The 9,676-nt window shown below is 44.6% G+C and overlaps 1 protein-coding gene and 1 long non-coding RNA gene across 2 annotated transcripts; both read right to left on the bottom strand.

The window, feature by feature from the left end:
• Window positions 1–217: 217 nt before the first annotated feature.
• Window positions 218–7,779, bottom strand: LOC117859691 (uncharacterized). The gene is made up of 5 exons (XR_004641263.2): window positions 6,397–7,779; window positions 5,169–6,225; window positions 3,592–3,711; window positions 1,865–2,011; window positions 218–706 (listed from the first exon to the last, which is right to left on the bottom strand). It is a non-coding gene; the product is annotated as an uncharacterized lncRNA (long non-coding RNA).
• Window positions 7,780–7,852: 73 nt separating this feature from the next.
• Window positions 7,853–9,408, bottom strand: LOC117859689 (uncharacterized). Its single transcript, XM_034742854.2, has 2 exons — window positions 8,880–9,408; window positions 7,853–8,035 (listed from the first exon to the last, which is right to left on the bottom strand). The coding sequence occupies exons 1-2, from the start codon at window positions 9,109–9,111 to the stop codon at window positions 7,971–7,973; spliced, it is 297 nt and encodes a 98-aa protein (XP_034598745.1). The 5' UTR covers window positions 9,112–9,408; the 3' UTR covers window positions 7,853–7,970.
• Between the last annotated feature and the right edge of the window lie 268 nt (window positions 9,409–9,676).

Genomic DNA, 9,676 nt, shown 5'->3' on the forward strand with positions numbered 1-9,676 from the left:
CCAGGGTGCCGACGACGGGGATGATCCACTATTCCACTGTGCGCCCGCATGCACCGGAGGAGATCTCCTCGCTGATGCTTGCTTAATCGAAAACGAGCCTGCGTTGAATCGAATTGAATCTCAAATTGGAATACTTCTCACCGTGGAGAGGAGCAATATTTGTTGATAAAGTTTATAGGGCAAAAGAAAAGAAAAGAAAGAAGAGGGGGGCAAGATGTATAGAGGGGAAAAAGGGGAACTTCTGTCGGCATGCGAGGTCTCAGACACAACAGTATGGTTACAGTACAGGAAACCATCGTCATCTCCTAATAAACGGGTGCCCTCATTATTATCATCTTTGACTTGTATCAATGGGCTCTGATACGCCGAACCAGAAGATAACCAAGACCGCTCTGATAAGACAACCGGAGAGCTCAGTTCGTCAGACGGGGTTGCAGAACATACCACGGCTGCTACGGAACTTTGCAGAGGATGATTGATGGTATCTGAGAACTGGTGGTGGATGTAATCTCCGGACTAATCTCCGGGCCTGCTGTAACTTGATTTCAGAAGAATGGAGGGAACGAGATCGACGCCGGCCTTTGCCCCTGTTTCTTCAACGGCGCCTCGTGAAAACAGCAAAGCAACACATGTTCCAGGGCTTCCAGCTCCTCTTGATTGCCAGCTTGAATGACTCCATGTAAGCTGATTTGCATCACTGTTTTACCTACTAACCAAAACAGAGCTGAATTAATCGTCTCAACTATCTGAGGCGCAGAATTAAAAATGACATACTGACGAAGGTCCAGGAGACTGCATAAACATATCTAACTTTAAGGTAGAGAACAAATGTTGCTTTCTTCCTGAACGCTAGACACTGACAGCCAGCACGTGCAGTTCCATCTGAAGGGCTAACGAGTAATGAGAATCCCCTCGCCAGATCCATCACTCACCGTGTTACGACATGGTTTTATTGATCAATTAATAAATTGATTAGCTCAGGTACTCGAACAGTTTTCTCCAGTCTTTCTATACTATTCCCTTATAAGGATTATAAAATGAGAAAGTGTGCGTTCTCAAACCTGTTGTTCTATTGTCTTACAATTTAACTTGTATTAAACTGCAGCCCAAGTTGGCCATGTGTGTGCACTATGCAGGCAGGCTACTGCTGCTTGGGCACTTGCTCAGAGTGAAAACATTGCTATGGGAATGGGGGTGCCGTAGGCCGTAGCTCACGTTTGTGCTTGTGCCACAACTTGACAAAGGTCACATGGAACCTCCCAATGATTGCAGGCACTGATAACCATCCAGTGATGATGATTTGAACAATAGTGTTTTGCGCCAGTTAACCATTGCAGCTAAGCTAGCCTATCAAGAATGGGCTGCTAACATTTGGCTACAAAATTTTGTTTGCACCCTTAAGAGTTACATACACATCTACTCGGCGAGCTACATGGGCTGGTCCAGTACCCCTTACCAATTCCACGCAATCAAGCTGTTAGATATGTCGTCTAAGAAAATTTGATATCTGGTAATTACTGTACCTACAGTTTTAAAGTTACCATAGAAAACACTTTCAAAGGCCACCATAATCCGAAGCAGAGATGCAGCTAGATGTTGTTTTCCCCGACAAGGGAAATGTTACTTAGACTTAGTTGGCACACTTATTGCTGATAAAACCAGAGATGAGAGCTATTATATGACCTATGCGGTTGAGCCAATTAGCAATCATGTGAAGTGGTTAGCTCTCAGAATGATGGGCAGCTATTTGCGCAGTGGCCATTTCGGCATCAGGTTGGATTGAGATAGACCGCACGAGAGGGCAGAGCCCCATGGCAAGGAAGAAACAAGTGCACGAGACGTGGAGACGTCAAGCAATTATTACCCGATTTCTCGAGCTGTCTTCTAGCCTCAACAGCTGCATGCCCCCCAGCCGGCCAAGGCACTGTTCACCCTTACAAAAGGCCAGCAGCTGCTTGCATGTTCTCATCCACAGCGATCCCAAGCGAGCTGAGTGATACGCTCTCATGGCCTGTTTGGAACGCAGCAACAAGACCATTATCAGCACGTATTCAGAGCATATAAATTTAATCAGAAACAAGTACAGTCTCTCATGAACCTTCTGTTATTTGCATTTTGTGGTTGATCCAGTCACCACCCAAATCAGCTAAATTTCTTAACCAGTTCAAAATGGCCCAACTCACTGACATGACAATTGACCATACAGAAACAAAAACAAGAGTAAGTAACTGTGTCTAGGGAGGCAGAAACCTATACCATGCTATATATGACTATGAGCGTTGGGAGGTTCTTATAGGTTTTCCTCTTTGGATTAAACTATAAGCAGGGAGCCACCCTACTCCTAGCCAATAATAGTTGCACACAGTCATAAGATATGGGCAAGCTCACAAGAACTGATGGTCTGTGATGGCTCCAAGTATACCTCCTTACAGCTCAGTCTACAGCTTAGAACCTAGTTCCCTCCCACATGGCCAAGTGAAATCTCAAGCCTCGTCTCTCAGGTTTCCCTCCTATAAATACAACACCCCCTCTCACTACACCCCCACACCACACACTTCAAGCTTAATACAACTCTCCACTTGCTACAACCAGAGAGAGAGAGAGAGACAGAGAGAGAGAATCCATGGTGACACAAGGAAAGAGCATCAAATTTAGCAGAAGAGGAATGGTGTCCCTGAGAAGGAGGCGGCCGTTCCAGCTCATGGTGCTGAGGCGCCTCCGGGAGCTCAAGAAGATTGTGCCGGTGGGTGCTCGTCGCAAGGCTGACGTTGACGCAGTGCTCCGGCAAACCGCCGAGTACATCTGCGCGCTAGAGCTGAAGGTGGCCATCTTGCGGAGGCTCTCAGACATCTACGGCGTGTAGAGCGAGCTCTGGTGAAGGCAGTCGATCGTTTGCATGCCAATCACCACTGCACATGTAAGAGGGAAGAGAGAACCTAGCTACATTTCTTGCCATGGCCATCTCTGTTCAACTCCTCCCTACCACCCACCAAAGTAGTAGCATATTGTGCCACTGCCTCCCCTATGTGATTGGTTGGTCGCATATGGAAGTGTGTCTATTAGTTAAATCTGGCTGGAAAAGCCAGCCCTTTTATCCAGCTGATTGCAAGAAAATGCTTTGATTGGTGGTTGTCGATAGGCTAGCTGGTCTGCATGCATGGTTCATGTATTTCATTTGTTTGTATGTGTCGGTGTGTGTACAATGGATTTTTGCATAGCTCTTCCGTTTCTTGCCTCCTGTCATTGGCATGACCTCTAAGACTATGCACAAACACATGCAGCCAGCAGCCACATTCATATAGCAAAAAACTGAAAAAAAAAACCACAGTGTGATGATCCCTGCAGATACAGGATCATTTGGATGGCAGCATCCGTCGTATTACGACTAATGGATTCACTACTGAATACTGATCGGGCTACTCATTAGAAGGACACGTACTTTGTGTGTACCTAACAGTCACGCTCTTAAAACCCTCCATAACCATAACCAGTAAGGACAATGGAAAAATATTTGCGAAATAATCCTTCTTTCAGCCCATACCTAGTCAATCAATCAATTGATCAAGCTCTGGATTATTAAACTATACTTACAGTGGTGGATCTTGTTGGGATTGTGAGGAAAGCACAAGTAGCACAAAGATATTCCCTTGTCCAGCCGGAATATAATGCGAGTGAAGATTTTTCAAACGGTTGCTGCATTAGCATGCCTCCCTGTGGATAAGAACATAAGATGAAATGCTATATAAAATACGGAATTATTATAGCTTTGGTTCCCAAGCAAGACCGCCAAATGGGGTGTCACCACTGAAAGGGAAGTTCTTTCTGTCAAGTCCATTTCTTCAGGTAGATAGACAGGCAGACGGTTGATATTGTGGGATTTGATCCTTTTTACCCAAGGGGAATATATGCTAACATGTCACATCAACTGGGTGATCTACAATCATCCTAACTTGAAAAGGATGCTATGATGAAGATAGAGCACATAGTACGTGCGGGGATTTAATTCATGCGTAAATGTACTGCTGACCAGATAGATAGCAGCTGGGCTACCAGAGGAAGCGTCCAAGAAGGGCATGTGCACGCAAGACTGCTCTCTGGCCTTTTGCTCCACATCATTGGAGAGCGCTGTCCCTTCTCTCATGCCACCCTATAACCAATTTATCCTTTTGGGTGAAAACAATCCTTCAAAGCGAGCCATGGTTTATCTAGCAGGGAGATGCGTATGTATATTAACACGCCAATTAACATCAAAGGAACATTCTTGTGCGCTTTACTCTATATCTTGTCCAGGCTTAAGCAATCTTAGATGCAGAAGGTACATGCAGATACTCCATACTGCGATCAACTTCCTTAGCAGGCACATTGATTCCTATGCAGACGACCTGAACATAATGCTACCTTTCAACTTCAGGAAGCAGAGATACGCAGCCCTCAGGAAGAAGGTGGTCATTAGTTTGAATCTAGTGAGTTGTCTCTCAGTGGGTGACATTAAATTCAACCGTGGGAGCTAAGAGTAGTACACACTACTGAGCCCAGGCTTCCTGTCGGGACACTGGAGGAAAACAACACTGCAACAGCGTGTGCTATGCTGAAGGCGACAGTAAGATTCTGTATTTTACAGCACAGCCATGTGGGATATTCCCCTTGGGATTATTGTTCACAGCCAGGCCAGCTATGGGCTACTGCCATGGCATTTCAGCTACAGCCTGCAGGTTGCCAACGCAGCTATGTCTACTTGGCGGTTTCCCAGTGGCACCAGATTACTATGTCAGGTTAGGTGGTCTATTGATGATTTGATATTAAGATTTTATTAACCTCCAACTTGATCCACTTAACATGTACTGTGCCACAGGTCAGGACCTTGAGGCCAGAATTTAAAACCTTCCAAAAGTAGGGTCCTTGGCAACAAACAACTTGGCTCCAGATTAACAATCTAATTAGCAAGCATGTATTCTGGGAACATCAAGCCGCGCAGTTGCCTAAAGATGCAGCCAAGCCGGATTAAAGGCACGGACGACAATCGCACTGCTCTTAACTTTTTGCGAGCTCGATAACCAATCTTGTCGAAAATCAAAAGTATCTCAGAAAGTAATCTGGGATCAACGCACAAGCTAGTGCACGTACAATGATATGACCATCATAATATAGTGGCATCAAGACACCTTTACCTTAATGATACAGCTCCAAGGGGTTGCGGGGCTTTATTGCAGCACCTGGAGCCCATCCATGTGTGAGCATGTGTCTCTGCGATGCTATGATTTGGACTATCCACCATAGACAAGTCGCAGCCCATGTAGCATGTGCTTGGCATTAGCCTGTAATGAGAGTACAATGGAAAAGGTGTTGGATTAGGGTGATTGAAACAGTGGTGGATTAGCATACATGCAGGAGCCAGAGATGGCAAGGCTGTAGTCCACTGAACCAGAGACAACAAAAATAGTAACACATGTTAGATTACCAAAATAATAATAAAAAAAGTTACAGCATCAACATATTAAACAGGAGAAGGCTGGAACTAGGACATTGCATGACTTATCTTTGTGAAAAGTATAATGGCACATGCAATACACTAAGGGCAATGTCAAATAACAAAAGGAACGCCTAATTTGGAAGCAGCTGGAGCATTTACCTGGAGCACCCATCAGAATAAGCGCAGCACAGAAAGCATTAACAGTCAGGGATACACTGCCACATTTTTCTGCCACCCCTTGGACAAAAATTTATATGCTAAACAACAGGAACTAGTCGTTTCAAGAAAGCCTCCAAATCTTAATTAATCTAGTATGTAGCTAACTTGATTTGTCCTTGACAGGCATGAAGTCTAAACTGCTTCAATTATCACATCATTCACATTAGGAGGTTACATGATGCAAAACCAAATAGCAACAACCACAGATGGCATGCAGACAAGAAGTCGCCATACTGTGGATCTGTCCAATGTTGTTTAGTAGGACTTTTAAGAACCTAAGACAAATGATGTCCTCTCAAAGCAATAGGCAATCATCAAACAAGACATATGACGCATGGTGCATGTGCCTTGATAAGATGTTAAGAATACTCCTCAAGAGATAAAGAAAAAGAAAAAATGAAGATGATGCATATGACTTTCCCATGTTTGATCTCCCTTGAAGACAAAAAAAGAGGCAAAGATGATGAGAATTATTTTATAGACTAATGGTGAGGTGGGTCTTCAGAGCATCTCCATCACATTTAGAACAGCAGGGACTGCATTTGAAAAAGCAACTTTATAACACAATTTTTATCATCCAGACAGAATCTAGCAGAAAATTGCGGTGCAATAATTGTCATGCAACTCCTATAAAGGTTTTCATCAGATGTTCTGAGAATCAATTAAGATTTACATTTAACATTTAACTATGGGCAGGTAGAACACACCTGGAACCATCAACATATCCAGCGTCAGCACATCCCTCCACATGATCAGCATCCTTTATCACAAGCACAAAAGGGTAGGCCTCCTGCACTATGCTCAGGCTTCACTGGAAGAAAGCAAAAGTACATAATGATCAGGAGACTATTCCCGAGTCTTAAGCAGTTAGACCAACCGGTACCATCTCCATGTCCCGCAGAAAGGAAAGGCCAATAGGTCTATTTTGAAGGAATCAGTTCAAGTATCACCATTGATTCTCTCACTGAACTACCGATGTGGGTGCCACTGCACAGGAAAGGTGGACTCAAAATACTTCACAGCAAAGGTTAACATAACATGACTCAAAACAAAAACATTGAAATCAGTCTAGAAATAAAAAACTAGAACAAACAAAAATTAGATGCTCAAAATTCAAAACGCAGATGCAGCACAGGAACTAGTTCCTCACCTATAAAAACCTCACTTCCATTTCAGTGTACGGACAACCTTTCGATTAGATTTAACACTAGCAAATCAAGTTTTGTTTGCAGCTACATGCATATCCAAATTCAGTTGGAAGTCCATGCAGATGTGGGTCTCTAAGCCATGTGCACGCATGTGGCTGGTCCTGTTCTTCTGTTCCAACTAATTCAGATAGGCCACCTTCCTTCCTTCCGTATGGATTTCTCTTGCTGTTCCGGACCACTGATTAAATATCATTTATCCCCACATTTAGCACCACAAAAATCTCAGGCATGGCCATGGAAATGTACTTCTCTGATAAGGCCCGACACAAGAAGTGGTCATATTCAACAATGCTTAAATCAGAGGAGATCTCATGATTGTCCATGCTTGCCCTTGCCCTTGCCCCCACGGGCTCATCATTCTGTGTGACTAACCTTATTAAACCCAAACAAAAGTTACATCGGAGAGCAATAATGAAAGTGGCCCAAGAGCTAGACTGCATGCTTTTCTAATCTACGCCATCAACAGCCACTAGAAAGATGTTTTAAGCTCCTCAAAAGAAACATTAGTGAAAACACACCAGTCAAATATTCTTCATAAGGAGCGAACAAAAAAGACAGCATAGAGAAAGGGAAAGGAGTGATACAAGAACAGCATAACCAATCGTATGCCTCAGAAGGAGAGAACAAAATAGGCAGCATAGAGAAAGGGAAGGGCGTAAAACAAGAATAACATTACAGATTAACACCTGTAATCCAAAACTCCAGAAAAGAGATATATTACATTCATGTTTCCCAAAATGCTCATTCTCTTTGCCTCCTTGATTTACGTTAGCACAGGAAGAGCAGTAACTTAGATGGACAACAAAATATTAAATGCCAGCAACAACAACGTCACAATTCAGCCATGGAGAAAGAAATGAGAGGTAGATTAACGGCGAAAAATAGGCAGGATAATAGTAACTATGAAAACCATATTAAAACAGTGAGTGATAACATGAGAGCTCCAGAAGAAAGGTAGATTGTTAACCAACAGTGTATAGGCATTAACATAACAGAGTATGGAAATAACAATGGTAGTGCTTTAAAAGGACACAGCTGCATGAACAACACCAACAACATGTCCACAAATGCTTCTAGTTGGCAGTAAAGGTAGCTTGCCAAGAGCCTCTGTATTTTTGCACCAGTGTGACTTCTTTCTCTGCACAATTTGCATGGCAACGTATAGTAATGTGAACACTTCAGACGACAAAGAAAAACTGACATTAATTAGTGATGCAGTAGATATAAGCACCGAAAAGGGGATACTCCTGTAAGCTACAGATTCAATAAAAAGACATTGCCTCCAGATTATTCAATTCAAGGCCTTGAAGACTGCAAACACTTATGTTGCCCTACTAAACATTAGGTGATCTATAGGAAATGGGATTAGTCCCAAGTCACCAAGAAACATGTGGTTTTCTCAAACTATGACCATTATCAAGGGTACGTACACCTAAATGACCTGGGTTTGAATCCTCAAACTCTCTTTATTCTGGTTCTGGAAATGCAGTGAATGTTGTAATATCTGTTCCATCCCTATGCTGCACTGGCATTGCACATTGGTGTGTATCAGGTGCTTATCGACAATTTTGACATCAACAACCTCCTCAATAAATTACATATTCATGATGTTCGGTATTTATTATAACTAAAACTACTGTAACTATTCCAAGCATTGTCACATAATTGCTGCATAAACGCCACCCATATAACACTTTCAAGAATCATGTGGCTCCCCAAACAGGCTGTTAATCACTTCCTTTCCATTAAAATGCAAGTTCTGGGAATAAATGGTTGAATTCAACCCCAGGATTTGCAGAGTTAAGAGTGCATCCCCAAAACGACCACATAAACTGGCACGGTGAAATTAAATTAGACCAGGTATTTCGTTTCAAGGAAAATAAAATTAAAACAGGGATTACAAGCCGCTGCAATTTGCGCGGACCTCACTACATTTGATGGGAAATTGAGCGCACGGAGAATTGATTTAGGGCTTAACGTACCAGGAGTGGAAATAGGAGGCGCCGCGGAGGGCGCCGCCGCGGCCGGCGGCGGGGGAGGAGGAGCAGGCACCAACGACGCGTACATGTAGGAGTCCGACGCGAGGTATGCGGCGATCGCCTTCGCGAGGCCCCGAGCGCCTCCGTTGCCGGAGGCCTTTGCCGGCGCCACAAGCTTGCGGCGGCGCTTCGGCGGCGTCCTCTTGCGGACGACGAGCAGATCCTTCTTCTCCATCGTGTCGGCCCGGTATCCTTCTGAGCGAGGTTTTGGTTTTGGGGGGGGGGGGGGGGGGGGGGTCTCGGAGACACGGCGACTGCGTGCTTCGGCTGATCGACCGCGGTGGTCGGCTAGTCGGTGCGAGAGCGTCTGGAAGCGGCGGGGAGGTGGCGGAGGAGAACCTCGACGTGGCGCTTTCTACATGGTTCCTGCGGCTGACCGGCGACGCGTGGCGGCGCCTTTGGGAGGAAGCCGAACTCCAACGGTCGGGGTTGGGAGTTGGGCCTGCATTGTTGGCTCTGTTCTTTTGGGAGTTGGGCCTGTATTGTTGGCAGCACAGGCCTTGTCCGGGCTGGTTGGGCTAATTCTTTTCCTTATGGGAGCCAGAGGCCCGCCCGTCAGGAGGCGTACGAAAGGGGCCACTCCCTCCGCGACTCCCTTTTTCCCTAGCCAACCTAAGGCAAAAATTGACGGCCTTTAAAACCCAAAAAGTTCTTCTAGACTCCAGAGTGCAAAAGGCAAATACTTCCATTCAAACTCCAAAGTGCAAAAGGCAAATACTAGAAGTATCTGCTAGTGGTGC

This window comes from Setaria viridis, chromosome 6 (assembly GCF_005286985.2).
Source record: "Setaria viridis chromosome 6, Setaria_viridis_v4.0, whole genome shotgun sequence".
In the NCBI taxonomy this organism is placed as follows: domain Eukaryota; kingdom Viridiplantae; phylum Streptophyta; class Magnoliopsida; order Poales; family Poaceae; genus Setaria; species Setaria viridis.